At 50.2% G+C, this 25,225-nt stretch overlaps 2 protein-coding genes across 4 annotated transcripts in view; both read left to right on the top strand.

Moving 5' to 3' along the window:
• kif13a (kinesin family member 13A) overlaps positions 1–12,278 on the top strand; it is a 71,360-nt gene extending 59,082 nt beyond the window's left edge. For 2 of the 3 annotated variants that reach the window (XM_056285578.1, XM_056285577.1), the window contains 2 exons: positions 3,848–5,108; positions 10,130–12,278. In XM_056285578.1, the coding sequence (XP_056141553.1) occupies positions 3,848–5,108; positions 10,130–10,266 (1,398 nt within the window). In that variant the 3' untranslated portion in view covers positions 10,267–12,278. The remainder of the gene's footprint in view (positions 1–3,847; positions 5,109–10,129) is intronic. The other variant, XM_056285579.1, reaches the window with a different exon arrangement.
• A 7,651-nt stretch (positions 12,279–19,929) lies between these two features.
• rbm24b (RNA binding motif protein 24b) lies at positions 19,930–25,009 on the top strand. The gene is made up of 4 exons (XM_056285580.1): positions 19,930–20,247; positions 20,710–20,833; positions 21,519–21,573; positions 24,624–25,009. Exons 1-4 carry the CDS (start codon positions 20,077–20,079, stop codon positions 24,976–24,978), a joined length of 705 nt encoding a protein of 234 aa, XP_056141555.1. The 5' UTR covers positions 19,930–20,076; the 3' UTR covers positions 24,979–25,009.
• The last annotated feature ends 216 nt before the right edge of the window (positions 25,010–25,225 follow it).

The raw sequence follows: 25,225 nt of genomic DNA, 5'->3' as shown, positions 1-25,225 counted from the left end.
GTTTTCTCCATTCTACTCCCCTGATGTTTTTTGCTTCTTCCCCGTTTCTCTTTCTCTTCATTCCCTCATTTTCTGGATCTCGTCGTCCTCTGCGTTCTCCCTCCCATACCCAAACCCCCATCTTTGTTTATCATTTTCTTGCATCGTTACTTCATCTTTTGACAAATTCCATTACTTGTTCTGCACTATGTGGTCTCATAACTTACTTGTAATCTCTTTCAATTGACATCAGCAAAAATTACTCATCATCTAAAGCTCCTTACTGATTACTGATGTTAACACTGTGCTGCGTGCTGTATGAGTATAAACAAAGCTCCGTAATTCATAATGAGGTCTCATCCGCCGTATTGTATGACACTGGACTGAACAGGACTGGCATGACTTACAGAAGCATGACTTCAGCTGGGGACAGCCACAATATTCAGTTGGAAATACGTCATTCTGAGATCATTCCTGATAATATGGCTAGAGCAGTACCAAGACCAGTGGTTAACGCTGTCGCCTCACAGGAAGAAGGTCCTGGGTTTGAACCCTGGGGTTGTCCAACCTTGGGGGGGTCATCCCAGGTTGTCCTCTGTGCCTGCGGGTATTTGTTCCACCCATGCACTACACCACCTGATTTAACTAATTAGCTCACCCCTTGGACCAAGGAGGGGAAGGAATTAGTTAAATCAGGTGGTGTAGTGCATGGCTGCAACAAATACCTGCAGACGCTGCGGCCCTCGAGGCCTGGAGTTGGGCACCCCTGCCCTACGGGGATCAATTCTGAAACAATTGTGGTGATTGAACTCTTCAACACAACTATTTTTCTTCCAGACAGTTGATAGTCTGTGGCTGTTCCGGTCATTTAAAACTAACTGGCATATTGGTTTTCATGGAAAATGGCACCGCATGCTACTGAACTAACTTTGAAACAGGCCCGCCTGGCTCCATGCATGCTTTGTGTGTGTGAAGTGTGTGCTGTTGTTCTGACCCATCTGCAGAGCATGCGCTCATGTGTGGACAGCCCTGCACTGCTCCCCCCTCCCTGCCCCTGGCGCCGGCCCAGGGCAGGCAGCGAGGGCCACTGCAAGCCTTCCACCTCCACATCCACCCCCACCTCCACCCCCACCAGCAGACAGCTCAGCCACACACTGCCACACACTGCCGCTGTAAGTGTCACCCATACTGCTGTACTGTAAGTGTTGCACACAGTGTCACACAAAACTACAGGGGTTAAACACACTGCTGTAAAGGTTAATTCTGTTAGTGTCACACAATGCTGCCAGGGTAACACGCTAGGATCGCACACAGTGTCACACAATGTTGTGTCTCACACACACTGCTGCAGGTGTTACACAAATTGCAGCACACTGACACATCTGATACACACACGCTGCAGCATAGTGCTGCATGCCTGATACACACAGCCACACACGGCTGTGGCGCACACTCTGCCGCACACTGCTCTTAAGTTTCAGCTTAACCCGCACACAGCTGTACGTGTGACACACAGCCATGCGGTATTGAGATTAAACTTGCCGTAAGGGCTGCACACGGCTGTGTCCTGCACACAGCAACACACCGCCGTAGGCATTCTGCTGCACTAGCTGATGGCTCAACAACCTACAAACATGCTCATCCATGGCAGGGAAACAAACGAATCGCATACAGGTGAGCTGGGGCCGTATTCATCAAGCATTTTATCTTCGCACTAAGACTAAACAACAGAAGGAGGTACATTGTGTCTTTGTGGATTTAGAGAACGCATATGACAGGGTGCCGAGAGAGGAGGTGATGTATTGTGTCAGGAAGTCAGCAGTTGCAGAGAAGTATGTAGGAGTGGTGCAGGATATGTATGAGGGCTGTGTGACAGTGGTGAGGTGTACGGTTGGAATGACAGATGGGTTCAAGGTGGAGGTGGGATTATATCAAGGATCGGCTCTGAGCCCTTCCTTGTTTGCAGTGGTGATGGACAGGCTGACAGACGAGATCAGGCAGGAGTCTCCGTGGACTATGATGTTTGTGGATGACATTGTGATCTGTAGTCAGAGTAGGGTGCAGGTTGAGGAGAGGTGGAGGTATGCACTGGAGAGAAGAGGAATGAAAGTCAGTAGGAGCAAGACGGAATACGTATGCATGAATGAGAGGGAGGATAGTGGAATGGTCAGGATGCAAGGAGGAGAGGTGATGAAGGCATATGAGTTTAAATATGGGGAGTGCAGAAGAGAGGTGAAGAAGAGAGTGCAGGCGGGGTGGAGTGGTTTGAGAAGAGTGTCAGGAGTGATGTGTGACAGAAGGGTACCAGCAAGAGTTAAAGGGAAGGTTTACAAGATGGTTGTGAGGCCAGCTATGTTGTATAGTTTGGAGACGGTAGCACTGACGAAAAGACAGGAGGTGGAGCTGGAGGTGGCAGAGTTGAAGATGATAAGATGTTCATTGGGAGTGACGAAGAAGGACAGGATTAGGAACGAGTATATTAGAGGGACTGCTCAGGTTGGACGGTTTGGAGACAAAGCAAGAGAGGAGAGATTGAGATGGTTTGGACATGTGTGGAGGAGAGATGCTGGGTATATTGGGAGAAGAATGCTGAATGTGGAGCTGCCAGGGAAGAGGAGAAGACGAAGGCCAAACAGGAGGTTTATGGATGTGGTGAGGGAGGACATGCGGGTGGCTGGTGTGACAGAGGAAGACGCAAAGGACAGGAAGAGATGGAAACGGGCGATCCGCTGTGGCGCCCCCTAACAAGAGCAGCCGAAAGTAGTAGTAGTAGCTAAGAGTAGACAACACTAAGTTTTTTAACTATAGCGCCGCCATCTGGCCAATTGTAATCATGTTTCTTGTGAAGCATTTGTGCGTCATTTCCATTTATTGGGTCAAGTTTCACGTTCCTTGCTCATTCCAGCTCACTGCAGTTTGAGCCGCGGCAGCAGACTACAAATTATAAACCGAGCGGAAAACAATAGGGTTCGACCCCTCCAGGGTTTGAACCCCAACAAGAAAATTAGAGTCCGCACACTTGCTTAAATGCTCCTAATTAAATGTAGCCTCTTGACGTTTCGACCATAAAGCCTCAAACACCTACACCACTTCTCAGAATAATTATTGGATCGCTATGTAGGTTTTTAAATGCTGCCTTTCCGATGATCGCAGCAAGGGAACAAGCCGGACACGTCACCATGGAAACATCAGCCAAAACCAAACTGGTTGCGAGACCAACTTTTACTTCTTTTACAACTTTGTCCATGAAAGGAAAGAAATAATCAAAGGTAAATTTGAACCTCCAGTAAAACAAAAACAGCCGCTTTCTGGGTCTGTTCTGATTCTTAGGAGTCCTCGAGACGGTCCTGACGCTTCATGACTCACTCGGCTAGAGAAAAATTTAGGAGTGACACACTTACTATTTTTAGGATTTACTCCTAATCGGGCAGTTAGGCGCTACTTTTAGCCTTAAGATGTTTCATGAATACGGCCCCAGGTGTGGAGACGCAACAGAAAAAGGTCCTCAGTAACCAGCATGAATTCCAACATGGCGTCGGGGTTCTCCATCATTCACATTTCCCTCCATTTCATGTCATCTTCAGTAAGTGTTGACAGAAATAGTGTAGTTCTATGGGTGACATTTTTATGTCTATGGGTGAAATTTTTATGACGTACTTTTTTACATACATCTATATCTGTACGTAGTAGTTAAATGTGTTTACCTTGTAGTCTTTGTGTTAGCTGTATGGCTGTTGTGTGTGAGTACATGGAGAGCAATGGAGGAACCGGAGTCAAAGGCCTTGTATGTGTAGGCGTACACATACTTGGCCAGATAAAACTGATTCTGATTCTGATGTCGTGTCTCTGCTGGATGTGTCTTGGTCAGCAGGACTCTGAAGAGGAGGAGACGGACGTAGACATGGCTTTGAGCCTGGACCGGGGCCCTCAGGACTACAACAGCCTCCAGCCCTACATCCCAGAGGACTTTGCTAACTTTGAGGTCTACAACGCCACCCTGGAGAGCCGGGAGGGGGTGCTCTCCGCTCGCCCGGAGCTGAAGGGAGGTCGGTGTGCGGGGGTAGGTGGCGGAGGGGGGGAGAGGGAGGTGTCTCGCAGCCCCACGACCAGCAGTTGTACCAGCGGCTACTTCTCTCACAGTGCCTCCAACGCCACGCTGTCTGACATGCCTTTCAGTGCCAGTGAGAGTTCTGACCACCTCAGCATTGCCCCCAGAGACCTGGACAGGTGCTGCACCCAAACTAAAATTGTTCCCCAGATGGGTGACAATGAGCAGTCGGCCCTCTCAGCATGCGGTGAAGGTCTGGAGAGCAAGCTCATCGCCCCACCTTCCTCTCCAGTCAGTATCCCCAATTGCACAGACCAGCAGCGAAGCTCTTCTCCTCCACACAGCTGTGTCCTCAGCGCCAGCCAGGAATTCACTGACTTTAAAGGGGCTGATGACGGCATCGGGGAGGGCGATTTAGCACACTTTGCCGAGGGATGGCCACGGGACGGTTTAGAGTTGCCTGCTGGAACACAGCAAAAAGGGGAAGATATAGAAACACGCAACACTGGCAGTCAACAGGCTTGTGACGTTGTCTCTGTTGTTATCAACACACCCAGCCCTGGAAATACCCCAGCCCCCATATGTAACTGTCACAACGGCAAAGGCCCTGTCGCTATACCTCCTTCCTGCCCAACCGCAGTTCCAGTTTGCACCACAACTATAGCCCCCACCGCTGCACCTGCCCCTACCCAAATCCCAGCTCCAGTTCAGGCCTTAACGATGCCCGCTGCTCCAGCCTCGACGCCTGACTCACCCCCAGACACATGCACAGCCTCTCCTCCAGCTCCAGCCTCTGCTCCTTCACCGGCTCAGCGGGGGGGAGGAGGAGAACCCCCTATCCAGGAGCCGGCTCAGGGAGATTTGCCCCACGGGAGTCCTTGCCCCAGCCCGAACCCCAGCAGCGCTGAGCCCTCGGGGGATTCCAGCGGGGACGAGAGCTCACCAGTTGCCCAGCTGCCTGACTGGATGGCCCCCGGAGAACAGGTGTGGGTGGGGAAGAGGAGAGGAACGGTTCACTATGTTGGAGGAGTGGAGTTCGCCAAGGGCATCTGGGTCGGTGTGCAGCTGGACCTGGCTGTGGGTACGTCACTTAAGGTTTTATTACCTATAAAGTTATCCAGATAACATAGCTATTAGCATGTGTATGTGTGATGTACACAATAGTCTAATATGTGGGAGTTTTACTGCAGATACTGTCTCCACATCTACAAAGTGCTACACTCCTGCTGTATTTTTATTACATGTGTATATTTTTATGTGTTGCATTTAGTGTATGGTTCTTTCCAGAGTTGCTTTAGCAATGTTATACACCCAGCTTATATGGTGTACTGTAATTTCAGCCTTCAGTAAGATACTCAGCTTTAAATTTATGTTGCTACCACTTTATGCAACCCTTCAAGCTCTTTCTTTTTTGATAGGTGAGTTTTGGTCTACACGTGTTTCTGTTTGGCTTCCATTGTTGCTTTCTGAGGTGTCCACAGTCCTGCTCTTACAAAATATCTACTTCTCCAGGAGGGCGCCATTTAAGAGCATTGTAACTAATCAAGTATACAATTGGACCAATCACACCAAATTATGTTTTTAGGACAAGAAATTAGGGTGACTTAGTGGCTTAGTGGTTAGTGCTGTTGCCCCAGAGAACTTAGTATGCATGTTCTCCTTATGTTAGCATGTTCGCTTTATGTCACCATGTTCTCCTTGCGTTAGCATGGGTTTCCTTCAAGTACACCAGGATCCACCCATAGTCCAAAGACATGCATGATAGGTGAATTGGAGTCTTTAAATTGTCCATAGATAAGACGCGTGTGTGTGTGTGTGTGTGTGTGTGCACGCGCAGCCTGTCACTGAATCAAACAAGTATAGAATATGAATGGATGAAAAAGTGAACTACTTTTGGCTGCTCTGGTTAAGGGTCGCTTCAGCAGATCATCCGTTTCCATCTCTTCCTGTCCTCTGCACTCTTGCTTTGTCTCCAAACTGTCCAACCTGAGCTGTCCCTCTAATATAATCATCCCTAATCCTGTCCTTCTTCGTCACTCCCAGTGAAAATCTTAGCATCTTCAACTCTGCCACCTCCAGCTCCACCTCCTGTCTTTTCATCAGTGCCACTGTCTCCAAACCATATAACATAGCTGGCCTCACAACCATCTTGTAAACCTTTCCTTTAATTCTTGCTGGTACCCTTCTGTCACAAATCACTCCTACACTCTTCTCCACTCACTCCACCCTGCCTGCACTATCTTCTTCACCTCTTTTCTGCTCTCCCCATTACTTTGAGCAGTTGATCCCAAGTATTTAAACTCGTACACCTTCGTCACCTCTACTCCTTGCATCCTCGCCATTCCACTGTCCTCCCTCTCATTCATGCATATTCTGTCTTGCTCCTACTGACTTTCATTCCTCTTCTCTCCAGTGCATACCTTCACCTCTCCAGGCTCTCCTCAGCATGCTCCTTACTCTCGCTACAGATCACAATGTCATCCGCAAACATCATAGACCACTGTTACACTGCCCTCATACATATCCTGCACCACTCCTACATACTTCTCTGTAGTTACTATAGCTCTGCACATCACCCTTATTCTTGAAAATTGGTACCAGTATACTTCTTCTCCACTCCTCAGGCATCCTCTCACTTTCCAAGATGTGTTAAACAACCTAGTTAAAAACTCCACTGCCATCTCCCCTAAACATCTCCATGCCTCCAGAGGTACAGTGCATCCGGGAGGTATTCGCACCCCTTCACTTTCCCCACATTTTGTTATGTTACAGCCTTATTCCAAAATGGATTAAATTCCTTTTTTTTCTCATCAATCTACATACAATACCTCATAATGACAAAGCGAAAAAGGTTTTGTAGAATTTTTTGCAAATTTATTAAAAATAAAAAACTGAAATATTGCATGTACATAAGTATTCACACCCTTTACTCAGTACTTGGTTGAGGCACCCTTGGCAGCGATTACTGCCTCAAGTCTTCTTGGGTATGAAGCTACAAGCTTGGCACACCTAAATTTGGGGTATTTCTCCCATTCTTCTCTGCAGATCCTCTCGAGCTCTGTAAGGTTAGATGGGGAGCGTCGCTGCACAGCTATTTTCAGGTCTTTCCAGAGATGTTCAATGGGGTTCAAGTCTGGGCTCTGGCTGGGCCACTGAAGGACATTCACAGACTTGTCCTGAAGCCACTCCTTTGTTGTTTTGGCTGTGTGCTTAGGGTCATTGTCGTGTTGAAAGGTAAACCTTCGCCCCAGTCTGAGGTCCTGAGCGCTCTGGAGCAGGTTTTCATCAAGGATCTCTCTGTACTTTGCTCCATTCATCTTCCCCTCGATCCTGACCAGTCTCCCAGTTCCTGCCGCTGAAAAACATCCCCACAGCATGATGCTGCCACCACCATGCTTCACTGTAGGGATGGTATTAGCAAGGTGATGAGAGGTGCCTGGTTTCCTCCAGACGTGATGTTTGGCATTCAGGCCAAAGAGTTCAATCTTGGTTTCATCAGACCAGAGAATCTTGTTTGTCATGGTCTGAGAGTCCTTTAGGTGCTTTCTGGCAAACTCCAAGCGGGCTGTCATGTGCCTTTTACTGAGCAGAGGCTTCCGTCTGGCCACTCTACCATAAAGGCCTGATTGGTGGAGTGCTGCAGAGATGGTTGTCCTTCTGGAAGGTTCTCCCATCTCCACAGAGGAAAGCTGGAGCTCTGTCAGAGTGACCATCGGGTTCTTGGTCACCTCCCTGACCAAGGCCCTTCTCCCCCGATTGTTCAGTTTGGCTGGGCGGCCAGCTCTAGGAAGAGTCCTGGTGGAGCCAAACTTTTTCCATTTACGAATGATGGAGACCACTGTGCTCTTCGGGACCTTCAAAGCTGTAGAACATTTTTTGTACCCTTCTCCAGATCTGTGCCTCAATACAATCCTGTCTCGGAGGTCCACAGACAATTACTTTGACTTCATGGCTTGGTTTCTGCTCTGACATGCACTGTCAACAGTGGGACCTTATATAGACAGGTGTGTGCCTTTCCAAATCATGTCCAATCCATTGAATTTACTAGAGGTGGACTCCAATCAAGATGTAGAAACATCTCAAGGATGATCAGTGGAAACAGGATGAACCTGAGCTCAATTTTGAGTGTCATAGCAAAGGGTGTGAATACTTATGTACATGCAATATTTCAGTTTTTTATTTTTAATAAATTTGCAAAAAATTCTACAAAACCTTTTTCCCTTTGTCATTATGGGGTATTGTGTGTAGATTGATGAGAAAAAAAGGAATTTAATCCATTTTGGAATAAGGCTGTAACATAACAAATTGTGGGGAAAGTGAAGGGGTGTGAATACTTTCCAGATGCACTGTATATCATCTGGACCAACTGCCTTTTCACTCTTCATCCTCTTCATAGCTGCCCTCACTTCATCCTTGCTAATCCACTGCACTTCCTGATTCACTATCCCCACATCATCCAACCTTCTCTCGCTCCCATTTTCTTCATTCATCAGCCCCTCAAAGTACTCCTTCCACCATCTCAACACACTATCCTTGCTTGTCAACACATTTCCATCTCTATCCTTCATCATCATCATCCTTCCCAGCTTGGTTCCTCTGTCTAGCAAATTGGTACAAGTCCTTTTCTCCTTCCTTAGTGTCTAACCTGTCATACAACTCACCTTACACCTTTTCCTTTGCCTTCACCTTATGCTGCATCTCCTTGTACCCCTGTCAACTTTCTTCATCTTTCTGACTATCCTACTTCTTCTTCACCAACCTCTTCCTCTGTATACTTTCCTGTACTTTCTCATTCCACCACCAAGTCTCCTTGTCTTCCTTCCTCTGTCCAGATGACATACCAAGTATCTTCCTAGCTGTCTCTCTCACTATTTTTGCAGTGGTTGACCAGCCATCTGGCAACTCTTCACTACCACCCAGTGCCTGTCTTAACTCCTTCCTGAACTCCACATAACAGTCCTCCTTCCACCACCATTTGTTCCTTGGCTCTGCCTTCACTCTCTTCTTCTTCTTGATCTCCAAAGTCATCCTACAGACCACCATGTGATGCTGCCTAGCTACGTTCTCCCCTGTCATGACCTTGCATTCTCCAATCTCTTTCAGATTGCACCTCCTGCATAAGATATAGTCCACCTGTGTGCACTTTTCTCCACTCTTATACGTCACCCTGTGTGCCTCCGTCATCTTGAAATATGTATTCACCACAGCCATTTCCATCCTTTTCACAAAATCCACCACCATCTGTCCTTCCACATTCCTCTCCTTGACACTATACCTGCCCATCACCTCCTCATCACCTCCGTTCCCTTCACCAACATGCCCATTGAAGTCCGCTCCAATCACCACTCTCTCCTCCTTAGGTATCCTCTCCACCACTTCATCCAACTCAATCCAGAATTCTTCTTTCTCTTTCATCTCACACTCAACTCGCGGGGCATATGCACTGAAAACATTCATCATCACATCTTCGATTTTCGGCTTCAACATACTCTTCCTTAAGGATTACCCCTACCCTATTTCTCCTCTCATCCACACCATGTTAGAAGAGTTTGAACCCTCCTCCAATGCTCCTGGCCTTACTCCTCTTCCACCTGGTCTCTTTCACACACAGTATATCTACCTTCCTTATCTCCCATCATATCAGCCAGCTCTCTCCCTTTACCAGTCATAGTGCCAAAGCTCAAAGTTCAGACTCTCACCTCCACACTCCTACCCTTCCTCCTCTCCCACTGCCTCTGGACATGCCTTCCCCCTCTCCTTCTCTTTCACCCAACAGTAGCATAGTTTCCACCGGCACCCTGCTGCCCAACAGTACTGGTGGCGGCCGTTGGTAACCCGGGCCTCGACCGATCCAGTATGGAAATCTGATTTATGAACTGCATATTTGAGTTGGCAAAGGTTTTATGCCAGATGCCCTTCCTGACGCAGCCCTCCCCATTTATCCGGGCTTGACACCGGCAATAAAAATGCGCTGGCTTGTGCATTCCCAGTGGCTGAGTTGGATGGAAAAAAAATGAATGAATGAAAAAAAAAAATGAATGGATGAAAAAGTGATCTAATAACTCATTATTCTTCAGTGACTCATGATTTCTTTTCCAACAGGCAAGCACAATGGGACTGTCCAGGGAAGGGTGTATTTCCGCTGTCCTCCCGGCCACGGGGTGTTTGTGAAGCCATCTCGTCTCACCCGAGGGCTGCCCTGCACAGACAAGGACCCCAAGAAGACTCTTATCCGATAGGCTCCAGACAGTAGACTTGTCACAGTGGTCAGTTTTCCTGTTCCCGTACAGTATTTGATCAAGTGAACATGCACACTACAACCTGCCTAACATGCTTGATCGTTAACATTGTAAAAGAGTTTGTGTCGCTGTTCAGCTCTGTGACGTTTCTTGCTGGTATCAGGCTGAAACATCTTCGGGTGAATGACAGACTCAAGCAAGCAGAGGCGTTTCAAAACCCAGAAAGTCTCAAAGCAACATGGTGTTCTCAAATTTGCAATTCACTACAAGGAAGGCAAACGACGCCCTCTACTGACAAAAGGCGGTAGTACTGGCTATTGCCCATGTTGAAAGGTTGGCCAACACCAGTGAAAAACATTTGTACCACCATGACAAGTCTACCAGGAAGGATCAGCTTTCTGAGGACTACCAGAAATCTAAGGGTTTCCAGTCCAGTGCCTACAGTGAACCTGCGAGCTGAGTTCAAGGCGTTTCCCTGTCCATCCGTCATTCAAATCTCCAGACTGGTTTGTCCTCACAGTATGCTTTCCTAAAGCCTATCTCACCTGCGCGTTTTATGAAGGGTGTATCTTCATTGTTGTTCACTGAAAACTTACTATGCACATATCCAACTTTTCTATTGTGTTATTTTTGATAGAGAAGTCAACTTTGAACGGCGAGTCCATACGGAGACGTTATCCACAAACCTTTTTTTTTTTTACATTGGTTTCCAAGCAACAATATTTTTGTAAGACAATGCGTCACTCCCCGAGGCTTAAAGTGGAGTAATATGGGATCTTGAGAATGTACTACTGTTATAACATTGATGTTGAAGTCAATATGATGTGTCAGGGTAACCAAAGAACAAGGGTTCCATATCTGCTGTTGGATCTGACATCTTGCTTTTTTCAAAAGTATATGGAAACATACAAAATATCTGTGTCCACGTAAAGCATTGTGCCATATTTCAATGACTAATGCCTTGTGCCCTGAGCAACCGGCAAATCTGCGACGCCCGATTTGCTCTCAGCATTAGACTGCAGTTATGTTGCCCACTAAATGTTAATTTATCTTTATTTGAGTACTGTAACACTGTAGAGGAGATAATCCCCATTGACTTTGGAATAGTTGCCATAGCTGTCCGAACGCGTGCACTGGAGAAGATTCTTGGAGAGAGCTCGACCAATGGTCTTCCAAGCGGGGCTGATGAATCACTTCCTGTGTACTCCCGATTGGACCGAGAAAAGTCCAGATTGGCGACATCGCTCATATCAGCCGAATGAAGCAGCTAGGCTTTGACTGACCAAGGCCTGGCCCATACTGATGCCTTATTGCCCTGTGTCTCAAACGGCGGGTATATAAACCACAGACTACTCTATTAACACTGTCCCTTACCAAGGACGGGAACTTTTGACTAATTAAAAAAGAAAAAAAGGTTTTTATATATGTTTGGACCTGAAGCCTGTGTATGACGAGGTGCCCAGAGGCATTCAAAATGCCATCCAACTCCCTTGACTGAGTTGCTAGCTTACTGACTGACTGTCCCACGACGTGTTCTGTGCTAATACGGAGACAATGTGTAATGATCTAAACATTGTTCAGAGGTACTCACAAAATACCAACGAGCTTGCTTTTTTTTTCTTTTTTCAAAATGTTTTAATTTTTTTCAACATGGAGGATTGGATAAATGGGTTGAGGACGACATCAGGTTACCGAAGACGGTATAAAAGTAGTTTAGTAAGGTGAAAAACTGTCCTATGAACATGTATTTTTATGGAAGTGGTGGACTGTGGAGCCGACTGGAGATATAGTTCTATGTATGCTATGACTTCAAGTAAATGAAAGAAACCCAAGACCTTACTTTAAAAAGAAGACATCAAAGCTGCTCTCCCTTATAAGGAGTTGTAAATAGAAATGTATTTGAACATAGTATTTACAGTATTATAATGTACAGAATTGTATTTATAATGTATCACGGCCAACTTTAGATTGGTACAAAATGCTCTAGAATAGAACGTTTTCAATGGAAAAAACCCCCCTGTGTCGCCTCTTCATTCGGCCGGCTTCAATGTAGGTTTACCCGTTCGTGGGGCACGGCCAGTCGTCTGTTATACAATACTATGTGACACAGACGTTGCCCTTTACCAGAGCTTAAGTGTTGTTCTGTCTGTGTTAGACATCACGGGGTGAATGGGATGTCGCCGTCAGTGATGTTTTCTCCACTTTACGGATTCTCTCCGTTTCCTGTCGCTGTGGCCGATGTGAGGGGAAACCCACCAGGTTGATCTCTCAATATGCCCCAGTGTGCATAATAACACGTCTGTCTCATAGATTGCAGTTGTTCTCCTCAATCCTGTCTCCTTTCAGCTTGTCCCGTTTCTCAGGGGTTGCCACAGCGGATTTTTGCCCTCCATAGCTTTCTTTTTTTTAGGGGGGGGGATTTCCCCCCCTTTTTCTCCCCAGTTGTATCCGTCCAATTACCCCACTCTTCCGAGCCGTCCCGGTCGCTGCTCCACCCCCTCTGCTGATCCGTGGAGGGCTGCAGACTACCACGTGCCGCCTCCGATACATGTGGAGTCCCCAGCCGCTTCTTTTCACCTGACAGTGAGGAGTTTCACCAGGGGGACGTAGCGCGTGGGAGGATCTCACTATTCCCCCCAGTTCCCCCTCCCCCCCAAACAGACGCCCCGACCGACCAGAGGAGGCGCTAGTGCAGCGACCAGGACACCTGCCCACATGCAGCTTCCCACCCGCAGACACAGCCAATTGTGTCTGTAGGGACGCCCGACAAAGCCGGAGGTAACACGGGGATTCAAACCGGAGATCTCCATGTTGGTAGGCAACGGAATAGACCGCCACGCTACCCGGACGCCCCTCCATAGCTTTCTGTCTGACGCATCCCTCTCCTGCAGTCCAACCCTCCTCATGTCCTCCTCCATCTGGTCTCTCCATCTTTTCCTTGGTCTTCTTCTTTTTCTTTTGCCAGGTATTTCCGGGTCCAATACCTTCTTTCCTCTATAGTCTACACTTCCTCTCTATACATGTCCAAACCATCTCAATCTCGTCTGTCTGAACTTCTCATTTATTCCTCTGATCCTGAAAATAGCTCTTACTTCATTTCTCTTCCGGTCTTTTCTAGCCACTCCCAAGGACCAACGCAGCATGTCCATCTCTGCTACCTGTAATGTAGACTTGAGCCTCTCTGTAGAGGAACTCTGTGGAACATGAACCCTGTTCCACAGTGTAATGGTCAAATAGATGGTGGAGGCTGTGGCTCAGTAAAAAATGGGGCTTCAGAGAACTGAATAAGATCGCTTCAGCAGGCGGTCTGGCTTTGTTGACAAGTGCCATCATGTTAATACACTTGACAACAAACATGCCTCTGGCTCCTGTCACTCCCAGATGCTCTGAGATGTAAGAATGTCACCTTGGCTGGAAAGTTGTGTGCAATTCATTCTTCTACAGAAACAGTTCAAAAAATGTGAAGAACGCCATCAGAAGAACTGCGAAACATTTGCAAATCTACAGTCACAGGCCAGTGTTTGAATCTGCACAGACAAAAGGAAAAAGAAATGTGATTTTTTTTCCCCATAAAGACATCAGAAAATTATATTAAGTCTTAACAAGTTTTATATAAATGTCCTTCTGCATGATTATTCAATCTAGGTAGGTCAAACTGACCGTGTACCACCCCCTGGAACTGCAAAACATCTATATACAACTAACATCCCCCCTGGTGAACCTGAACACGCTACACTACCCCCCCCCCCCCCATTAAAGTCCGCGACCCCGAGGACAAAGTCTCTAAACCTCAGGAGTTCTTCGCCGCCTCCTCGGTCGCCCCACAGGCATTCTGTCCCCTGGTCGGTCATCCCCTGGCTCTGGTTGGAGTTGCCCTGTCCCCTAAGGAGGTGAGCTGGGCATTGGGGCAGCAGATTGGGTCCCACTTATTGCATCATTAGGGCTGGCTGCTACAACCCCTCCTTCCCCAGAGGTCACAGCAGGCAACACGGGTGTTCCCCCATCCCCTTAAGTCATCTGAGGTGCTGCAGAGCTCCTGTATGGTGTCAGCCGGTCACGGTGTAGCGCCACTTTGCAGCCCAGTAGAGGCAATTGTGCCCAATAAGCCAAACTCTCCCAGCCACTGCAAGACCAAGAAGGGCCCACCTAGTGGCTGTCCCGTTTAGGGCACCTGCCCTTCTTCCGGGTCGGGGTGTAGACGCAAACTAGCTCCCCGGCTGCAAAGTGTTGCCCCCTGGCACAGAGGTCATAATTATTTTTCTGCCGCAATCCCCCACATTGCAATTGCCTCCAGGCGTATGCATGTGCGGTGTCCAAACAGTCCTGAAGCTGCCTGGCATAGCTCGGACCTGCAAGGGCAGATGGTATATCTAGGGCCCGTCGAAAGGCCAGCACCGCAGGGGTCCTCATTTCACTGCCCAACATGAAGTGGGCCAGTGTGCATGAAGTGGGGTCCTGGATCGTAGAGCGGAATGCCATGAGGATCAGGGGTAAGTGCATATCCCGGTCGAGCTGATGGGTGGTTAAACCGCTCCCCTAACCTGTCACTCTGGAGGTGGTGGGGTGTTGTGTGAGTCTTAGTGATTCCCAGCCGCTAACACATGGTGGAGAAAATCCTCGTTTAAAATTTTCTCCCCTGGTCACTATGGATGGACTCCGGGACCCCCAGCCTGCTAAACATTCCTTCAACCAGGGCATTAACGATGGTATTGGCCTCCTCGTCTGGCAGTGCATTGGCCTCTAGCCATTTAGTGAAGTAGTCCACAGCAGTGAGTATGAAGCGGTTTCCCCTTGCTGTTGCGTGGGAATGGCCCCACAATGTCAACACCCACCCGCTGCATGGGCTCTCCTACTGCAAACTGCTGTAGCTCAGCCTTTGACTGGCCCTGTTGCCCTTTGCGAGCTATGCAGAGGTTGCAGCGCCTGCAAAAGTTCTCAACGTCCCTCCTCGGATGTCCCCAGTAGAAGGCTTGACGCAGCCAGTGGAGCATCTTCGTCACCCCAAAGTGACCCAAGCCTGCAAAGCCATGCATGGCTTTGAGAACAGCCTCCTGCATCCCTCTGGGCACCACCATTTGCCACCTCTTCTCCCTGGTTACTGATTCCACCCAGGCTCTTTGGAGGACTCAATCTAGCAGCTGCAGTCTTGAACTTGGCCCACAGCCCTTTTGTCCACGGGGAGAGAGCTGCCACCTCTTCCCATGGCAGTCGCTGCTGCACACCCACCCACAATCACATGCTGCAGGTCCCGGTCCTGTCTCTGCTCTGTGGACCAGTCCGTAACATCCACCACCTGCACCTCTCTACTCACCAGTATGGCGACCCCACGTTCTTCTCTAACCTGCCTGTATGCCCCCAGGATCAGCTCATGTTCCCTGGCTTCTCTGCGATCACAATACCGGCAGCCCTTAGAGCTGCATGGCCAATGAGACATTGCGTCTGCGTTGCCATGCTGTTCTCCTGAACGATTGGGTTATGGTGAACTCATAGCACTGAAACTCATCCAACCAATGAGCCAACTGCCCCTCTGGCTCCTTGAATGTCATCAGTCACCGCAAAGAGGCATAATCAGTGCGTACAGTGAAAGACCGGCCACACAGGTAATACTTAAAGTGCCGGATGGCAAAGACTACTGCCAGCAGCTCCCTGCGAGTGACACACCACTGTTCAGCTTTGCTCAGAGCTTTGCTCTAATAGGCCACAACTTACTTTCCGTCTGCCCACACCTGTGACAGGACTGTCCCTACCCCCTCCCCGCTCGCATCCGTGTCCAGGACAAAAGACAAATGGGGGTCAGGGGGCGCCAGGATTAGCGCGCTTGCCAGGGCCTGTTGCAGTGTTTGAAAAACTGTTTCGCAGCCCTCTGACCAGAAGAATTGCTGGTCCTTCTGTACCAGCTTGTGCAAGGGGGCTGCGATGCACGAAAACCCCCACACAAACTTTCTGTAGTAGGAAGCCAAAATTAAAAAACCTTATAACTCCCTCTGTTCTGTAGGGGTGGGCCACTCACGTACGACACCCACCTTCTCCTCTGGTACCAATCCCCTCGCTGCCTATGCGGTGCCCCGGGAAGGTCAGCTCCCTGCTCAGTAGCCTGCACTTGTCAAGGTGCAGCTTCAGCCCCGCTCCCCTGATCCTCTCCGGCACTCTGCGTGGTGCTGCTACAGCTGAATTAAACGAGTTGCCGTAAGCCAGGATGTCATCCAAAAAAAAACCCCAGCCATTCAGTATGCAGAACCCCCGCTAACACCCTCTCCATTCAGCGCTCGAATGTGGCAGGTGCATTGCACAAACCAAAACAAAGGACTTTAAACTGCCATAGTCACTTCTCTGTGCAGAATGCAGTCTTGGGCCGTGCGTCAGGAGATAGCGGGACCTGCCAGTAGCCCCTCCTTAAGTCCAAGGAAGAGAACCAGAAGGAGCCAGCCACCAGATCCAGGCATTCATCCACATGCAGAAGGGGATAGGAGTCCTTCTTGGTGACCTCATTAAGTCTCCTGTAGTCCACACAGAAGCGCCACTCTCCCTCCCTCTTTGGCACCATGACCACTGATGAAGCACAGGGGCTCTCAGAGAGCTCTATTATGCCTGCACGCTAAAGTTTTTGGAGAGCCTGCTTTGCTGCTTCCTGCCGACCCAAAGGGAGGCACCGTGGGCACTGCCATATGGGCACAGAATCCCCCATCTCATTGGAGTGCTGCACAAGAGCAGTCTGTCCCAGCTCCTTACCATCACATGAAAAGCAGTCCTGAAATTCAATCAGCAGCTGCCACAGTTGCTCCTGTTGTTGTGCCTCAAGGCCACTGACACTCCTTTCCCAGATCTCCCACATAACTGCCATCCTCCTCCTCTCACCTGGTGAGCCTCCACAGCTCTTCTGCACGGCTACCCCCAGGCTTGTGGTGCATAATGGAGTAACAGGAGCAGCAGTGCCCCCCCCCACACCCTCATGTCTTTTCTGGAATATCCCCAACCACTCCAGCTCCCTAGGATGAGGGGGTCTACTCTGCATGGAAATTAGCTGGGACTCAGACTGGGCTGTACTGGGCATCCGCATATAGCCCGCGTACTCACATCCCCCCACACAGCATCTGTGGGGTCCGGCTGTCAGCTCTCCCATACACTGAGGGTCCTGTGGCCTCATATTCACAACATGACCCCCGCCAAAACTCAACTTGGCCTTCCCCAGGTCCAGCTGACAGTTGTGATCCCTCAAAAAGTCCAGGCCCAGAATACACGTATTCTCCACCTCTGTTACCCAAACTAGATGTCTCGTGCTCCTCCCCCCAACCGTCAACATCAACTGTCCCCTCCCCTTCATTGGTGCTAGCTAGCTCACCGGTTAGTGTATGGACCTGAACAGCTGTGTCCTCTAGCCACATCCCCACTGGGACCAGCACCACCTTCGGCCGGACCACTGTGACAGTCAACCCCGTGTCCACTAAGGCAGTACATGAAACATCCTCAATGCAGATAGGAATGTGGCAAAAGTCTGAAATAGAAGTCCATCCCACCACGACAACTTCCTGCCCCTCTTCCCTGCTGTTCTGTGAGGCCCGGCTGACATGCATGGGCGGTGTACGGGACATTGGTGTGGGGGTGCGCAGCGTCCCGCCTACTGCAACCCTGCGTCCTTTCCCGTCATCTTAGCCCGGGCAGGGCAATTCCTCACCAGGTATCTGCCTTAGCCACAGCCCCAACAGAGGCGCATCTGTGTCTGAGGCCGTGTCTGTTGGTGCCCGGCTGGAGGCAGGGCCAGCCCCCAGATCATTTTGGTCATCACCTCCAATCACGCCGGCTTTTGGGCAGCAGTCTCGCACTCCCCCCGCCGCTCTGACCATGGGGGGGGGGTCTCCGCAAACGTTTCGTGTTGCACCACATCCATCACCATCTCTCTTTCTAGCGCATACTCCAGTGCTTCACGCAGGAACCGTGGACGAGCCAGCTGGGTATGGGCGCGCAGGTCAGCCAGGGAGCGTGCCCTAATAAATTGGTCGCGGGCCAGCTCAGTCTGCACTGTAGATTGTATGCACGTCTTACTCGGCCATGCAGCTCAGATCGCAGGAGCTCCGGTCGAGAACACTGCCCAAAACGCCGCCCCTGTGCACCGGTTACAGAGAACGGTCAACTGAGCATGCGCAAGTACTCGTTGCCTCCGTTGTTTGGGTAGGTTAAGGTTAGGGTTAGGGCGGGGTTAGGGTTAAAGTTAGCTAATCAGACGCAGAGTAGGGGTGGGTCTTCCTAGACCCGACCCACTAACCCTTGACCCGGCAACAGTGTACCAACCCCCCGGAAGAGAAAAATATCCCCAACTATGTACGACTAGCACTTATTACCCCCCCCCCCGGTGAACCTGAACACGCATCGATATGAATGTTGCGTCACCATTCTGTTACGGTCGTGTCAACCAATCCGGGTGTGTAACGGCGTGGACCTGCAGCCACACCGGGCCCTTCTGGATCATGTTGCCCATCCCTGGTCGTGATGATTGTTTTATGTTTATGCCATTTTAAAGTTTATCTCTGTAAACCTACTAATAAGACACGTTAGTCCCTAACTAACGGGTCTGACCCTTCAGCCGAGCGGTTAGTGATGTCGCCTTGTGGTACAGTACATTCCGTGTCGAATCCCGCACCGGGCAAAAAAATAACCGGTTACATTGGTGGCAGCGGTGGGATCCGGAAGTGTGCAGATCCTCAGAAGTCTCTTCGGAGCGCGGGAATAACATAGCGCGACGGCCGCGCTTCCGGGGAGGGTGACGACTGTAGACTACTAATAAGACACGTTAGTCCCTAGCTAACGGGTCTGACCCTTTAGCCGAGCGGTTAGTGATGTCGCCTTGTGGCGCAGTACTCCTCGTATGGAATCCAGCACCGGGCAAGAAAATAACCGGTTACAATCTCATATTTAGCGTAGCCTGAGAACTAATCAGTCGACAACTTCGTGAGCTATATTTTGAAGTAGCCTACATCATGGTTTAGGCTACATAAGGTCCTGGCAACGACTGCACGTTATGTCATTTATTGTTTTATTATAATCTGAAGCCATTCCCTTCAAAAATGTGAAATTATAATCTCTGACGGGTGTACACTGTAATTTAGGCTGGTTTCCCGGTGGTAGGTTTCGGGGTGGGCCCCGGCCTGTCCCCGCCTCTGGCAGCAAGAACTACGGGGTGCAGCAGCCACTGGGAGGAGTAATGTTGAGTGTAGAATTGGCAGATCACCTGTCCAGCCCAAGCATGAACGCGTCGTCATCACCTTCCAACCCTTCTTCCTGCCTGAGTAGGAACTCGTTTGCTGCTGCGCCAGTCTTCGTCCTACCCGGTCAAGAAGCTCATCAGCACCATATGGAGACTGGAGAGTGTCTCCAGCCATGGTAACGACTCCAGTTAGTGCCGTGTGACCCGAGTCCATGGTCAGAAATTGATAAAATACGTATTTATTTCGGGAGACTAATCTCGGATATCAGCTTTAAAAACAAAACAAAAACCAGGGTGATCGTGTTTTTCGGGACACACACATTCTACAGGGGGTACACAATTTGACGCTACCGTGAGCGAGTTGGGGGGCGGAGTCAACCGGGCTCCTCCTGCCGTCCGTGGAGTTCGCCGAGCGACGCTCAAACTGACAAGTGCGAAGCTTCTTCTTGGCCGGACAGGTGTGTTGTGTGTTGTGTGTGTGTTGTGTGTGTGTTTCTCCACCCTTTAAACTTCTTTTTTATTTTATTTTTTCTTTTCTTTTCTTTTTTTTTTTTACACTTATTCTTTCGTCATATCGGGGAAACGCCGCGGTTCCCCCCTAATAAACACTGATGATGCATGCGGCGCAGAAGGACACGACGTACACCAAGATCTTCGTGGGGGGTCTGCCGTACCACACCACGGACTCCAGCCTCAGGAAGTACTTCGAGGTGTTCGGGGACATCGAGGAGGCGGTTGTCATCACAGACCGACAGACGGGGAAATCCAGAGGTTACGGATTCGTAAGTGGCACCGTGACGCACGGCTTGTTTGTTTGTTTGTTTGTCTCTCCTTATAAGTGCCTTGCACACCTGCGTGGCCCCCCGTCCGTCCGTCCGCCTGGTCGCGCTCCGGGAGCCCGACCAGGTCTCTGCTCGGAGCCTCGCAGACCTTTTGCCAGCTGCGTGCGCACGTGAACGGCCCTAAACTTGTGGGGTGACCGCTCGCGTGTTCCTCGGGCTAATGAGTCGGAGGTGTGAAAGTACCAGAAAAAGGGGGATGACGTGCGATTTCAGTCACCGGTTCGAGAGTGTCTCGTGTGTTGATCACTATCAGGACATCCTAAAAAAAATAATGATAATAAAAAAAAAGAGAAAGATCTTGAAGCCACATGGGTCCGGTTGGTTTTAGTCATCCGTGCATCTGTTTTAGTGAAATGTTCAAAAAAAAACACACCAAAACGTCACGAAACTCTCTGCTTTCAGGTGACCATGGCAGACCGGGCATCCGCTGACCGAGCTTGTAAGGACCCCAACCCCATCATCGATGGCCGCAAAGCCAACGTCAACCTGGCCTACCTGGGGGCCAAGCCCAGGGTCATGCAGCCAGGTGAGGGTGACACGTCTGCAGACCCCCCCTCCCCCGAGCCAGGGGGAGAGGGGGGACGCTGCAACCACAGCACGTCATGTGTGGGAGTGTAGGTGGAAATCCAGGGGTACCCCTGGACGTCATGTGTGGGAGTCTAGGTGGAAATCCAGGGGTACCCCTGGACGTCATGTATGGGAGTCTAGGTGGAAATCCAGGAGTACCCCTGGACGTCATGTATGGGAGTCTAGGTGGAAATCCAGGGGTACCCCTGGACGTCATGTATGGGAGTCTAGGTGGAAATCCAGGAGTACCCCTGGACGTCATGTATGGGAGTCTAGGTGGAAATCCAGGGGTACCCCTGGACGTCATGTGTGGGAGTCTAGGTGGAAATCCAGGGGTACCCCTGGATTTCCACCTAGACTCCCACACATGGCGAAATCCAGGGGTACCCCTGGAGAAAAGCACACAGCACTGATATCCATACTCTTGGTAAAGTCTTCAAACCCCTCTGATAACGCAAGGTCACACGAGTCCGCCACATCTTCGTGGGCCTCAGCATACCCCTGGGTTACGTCACCGTACTTGTTGTAAGGGTTATTATGTCAAATGGGACGTTACCTCATCCGTAAAAACCTTTTTCTCTTCTCCCTGCTTGCATTCTTTCGTATCTTGCTCTTGGCTGAGAGCGACTCGTTTCTCGTTGCAGGCTTTTCGTTTGGCGTCCCCCAGATCCATCCGGCCTTCATCCAAAGACCATTCGGGTACGTCAGGCTGCTCAAGCCCAGCCTTTCAGTCACGTTTCTCTGCATAAAAGCCCTTCCATAATGTCTCGTAGTCGTGCCAGCTAGAGAGCCAGAAGTACCATGTCGTAAAATGCACAATATACATACTGGTAGCCTAGCCATGCCTCTGCTTCTGTTCTGATTCTGCTCTTGTCAACAGTTGCTGCATACATGTTATTTAGACCTTTGCTCCACTCATTTATTCCCAAAACCCAGGCCATGTGACTGTCGATGTGTGCATCTCTGCTTGGCATTGATTTGTAAAAAAAAAAGCAAAAAAGAAAGTGAACGTTTGTTCCAGCTCTCGCAGGATTGACTCAATGTTGTCTATCTCTCTCTGATCCGACAGGGTCGATATCGGTTAAAATAGCTGATGAAGGGACATGATGATTTGAGGAATAGCTGAGTCTGCATTGGGCAGAACACTTATAAAGTGTTACCTGTATACTCTGACATACACAAACGAGACCAAAATGGTGACTAGATGCATGGAAGTCTCCTTTTTCTTTGTTTTTCTCTTTCCTCCAAGTTTTCAATAGTACTTAGACTGGTGTGTGCCTTGTTTCCAGTATGAAGTGGTTTTCCAGCTTAACTTGTGTGCTTATCTTCACTTGCAGTGGGGGAGGTGGTGGTGGTGGTGGTGATGTGGGGTGGGTGGGGGGTTGCATAGTTGTTTTTTTTTGTTGTTGTGCAGACTTTGTGAATTTTGGTAGGAAGATGTAACCATGGACCGTATTCTTAATCACTGATTGTGCTTTTAGCCTGTGGTTTTTCCCATTTATTTATTTATTTATTTATTTGTTTGTTTTTTACTATTTCCTGTTAACATAAAGTGGATTGTGTTTTGTTGTCCAAAAAAGGGGGGTTGGTGGTGGTGGTGGTGGTGGCGGTTATGACTCGGTGGGCTCACTCCAAAATCGATCCCCTGCAACAAAACGACCGTTAGCTCGCATGCCGGAGTTCCTTTTCCTTGTGTTCGCCGTGGTTTTCCTTTTCTTTCCCATTAACCCGCCGCTTCCACGTGTAGCTGGCGTCCACAGGTTCTGTGTCGCCGGCAGCCGTTTCTGCTCTTCTTAGTCCGACGGCCTTTCGGCTTCTTTGTTTTTTTTTTTGTAATATTACTAGATGCTCAGGAGTGGGGGTGGGGGGGTGGGGGGGGGCTCTGTGGCAAAAAAGTCAGAAGGCCCAAAGAGGAGAATTTGTTTTTTCGGCTATGGGCGCGGGATCGTAAGGGCGAACCGCGGTTTCCTTCTTCCCAACTCCTGTGGAAATGTGGCCGGGCTGTTAAACATGGACGGTGCTCTCGAACGCTCGGTGCCTTGACTCGGCCGGCAGCCTCCTGCTCTCTGAAGGCAGCAGCTGTCGGGTAGCCTGATCCCCGCGGCCTCTCGAGTTCGGATGGAAAACAGGGAGTCGCTCGGCAGCGCCGTTAATAATGTATGGCCCCAGACAGAGCCGCGCGGCTGTGGACAACAGGTGCGGCGGGGGGGTGGGGTGGGGGGGTGGGGGTGGGTGGGGGGTCATGTGCCCGCCAGTCCTCTTAGTTATGCGCTGGGGGACTTACCCATGTGTTCTCGTGATTTACAAAGCACCTTTATTTAGCTGCAGGGCCGCAGAAAGGCTCGACCCATCTCGTCTCACGCAGAGAGAGAGAGATGGGTTCGGTCAGCCGTGCCTTTTGGCGCCGCGGCTCCTCGCCATATAAACGTGTCCTCCATCCAAACGGAGAGGGCAGACTCTCTCTGCCAGGCAGGGTCGGGGCTCGTAATGTGGACCCGATGAACGGGGTCACGCCGGAGAGTCACAAATGGAAACTGAGAAGTATGAAAATTGGGGCGGGGCGGCCGGGCGGAGCGTCTGACCCGGTTTGATCGGCCTATTGGTGCACGAGATGGTAGGTGAGTCGGTGATTGGGAAACGAGGTGGGGGAGGTCAGCGGGGCGGTGGAGCGAAACGTAGCTGGCCGGCGTTGCGCCATGTGTCGCCGAGGGACAGGTCAGCCTGTCCTTTCGGGATGACAAGGGGAACAGAAATAGCGCCCTACCAGCCTCCCTCGTCAGTCAAGTCGTGTGTGGGGGTGGAGGTGGGGGGGGGGGGGTGGGGTCATATGTCTGTTGGTAGGAGGAAGAAAGACGGGTACATGTCTGCGGACAGTTTTAACACTCTAACACCTGCTGCTCGCAACATATTTACAGGCGGCCAGCGTAACACACCGGTGTAAATGGGGCCCAACCTTACCCGGATACACCGGCTTATATTGGTCCATTTACACCCCCCCCCCACGTTGCTCCCCCCCCCCCCGTAGGAATTTCTCATCACGGTAGCTCAATCCTGACACGCAGTCACTTTTTCCAGCATGCGGATAAACAAAATGGAGGCCACTCCAGAAAGAAACACAAGCTGGCGCTCATACGAACGACGCAACACGCTGCCGTCCAAAACCACAACCGCCGCCTCGGGTGCAGCTCGAACACACTTGCCGTTTTCTGCAAAGATCTATTTATTTATTTATTTATTTCCTTTTGAGGTTTTGGTTTGTTTTTTTTTTTTGCGTTGACGGACCTATTAACCCCGTGTGGGCATGCCTGCGGTGATGGTGTGACAGTATGTGGACTGGAATAAAGCGCCGTGTACATCACTCTCTTGATGTGTTGTGTGGTGCGATACGCTCGCATCGTGAGGAGTCCGGCGTTCGGGCTCGCCGGGTGCAGGGCTGGGCTGCCTTTTCTTAATGCCACCACTCAAACTTTAAAAGCTGCACTTGTTTTTTGTTTTGTTTTTTCATTGCGGTTTCCCTGCTTTTAATGATTTTATTTTTCTCTAGTTGTGTCCTAGGTAAGGTTTTCTAGTTAATGAATGGTCTTGCTGTGTTCTTGAACTTGAGGACTGGGTTGACGTATTTGTGGCGCCTGCAGTCGTTTTCCTCAATGTGTCCTCAGCTTTTTGGGCGTACGGCCGGCCGAGTACCCCCTCCCCCCCCCTCCCCCCCCCCTCTGACCCGGCTTCTGTTTGTTATCCATATCCCACAGGATCCCAGCCCACTACGTTTACCCCCAGGCCTTCGTCCAGCCCAGCGTGGTGATCCCTCACGTGCAGCCGTCTGCTGCCACCGCCACAGCCGCCGCCACCTCCCCGTACCTCGACTACACCGGGGCGGCCTATGCCCAGTACTCCGCCGCCGCCGCCACCGCCGCCGCGGCCGCTGCCTATGAGCAGTACCCGTACGCTGCGTCACCCGCCCCGGCGGGCTACATGGCGACGACGGGGTATGGCTATGCTGTCCAGCAGCCACTAGCGGCGGCTGCCACCCCAGGGGTGGCGGCCGCCGCCGCCGCCTTCAGCCAGTACCAGCCCCAGCAGCTCCAGACGGACCGCATGCAGTAAGGAACGGAGCGAAGACCTTTAATGGAGGGGAAGCGGGGATGGGAGGGGGGGGGGTCGCTCTCCTTCACCCTCAGGACAGCGCAATGAGAGGAAGAAGGTGGACAGCAGCAAGAGATGAGGGATGTCCCCAGATTTTGTAATTAGCGCTGTTTCTATTAAAGAGCCTCATAAAGAGATTCAGCCGGCAAACGGGGAGTCACTGTATAACTGTCATTGGAGTAAGATCAGTATTTCGTCGTCACTGTAC

Source organism: Lampris incognitus, chromosome 9 (genome assembly GCF_029633865.1).
Source record: "Lampris incognitus isolate fLamInc1 chromosome 9, fLamInc1.hap2, whole genome shotgun sequence".
Taxonomy (NCBI): Eukaryota; Metazoa; Chordata; class Actinopteri; order Lampriformes; family Lampridae; genus Lampris; species Lampris incognitus.
Note: the sequence above shows the minus strand (reverse complement) of the source record. Positions and strands in the feature narration are given on the sequence as shown.

What these genes read in the sequence shown, in the direction of transcription:
- rbm24b (XM_056285580.1), top strand. Translation starts at nt 20,077, where the DNA reads ATGATGCATGCGGCGCAGAAGGACACGACGTACACCAAGATCTTCGTG. An exon ending in GCCCAGGGTCATGCAGCCAG is followed by an intron (nt 20,834 to 21,518) that starts GTGAGGGTGACA and finishes TTCTCGTTGCAG; the next exon opens with GCTTTTCGTTTGGCGTCCCC. An exon ending in TTCATCCAAAGACCATTCGG is followed by an intron (nt 21,574 to 24,623) that starts GTACGTCAGGCT and finishes CATATCCCACAG; the next exon opens with GATCCCAGCCCACTACGTTT.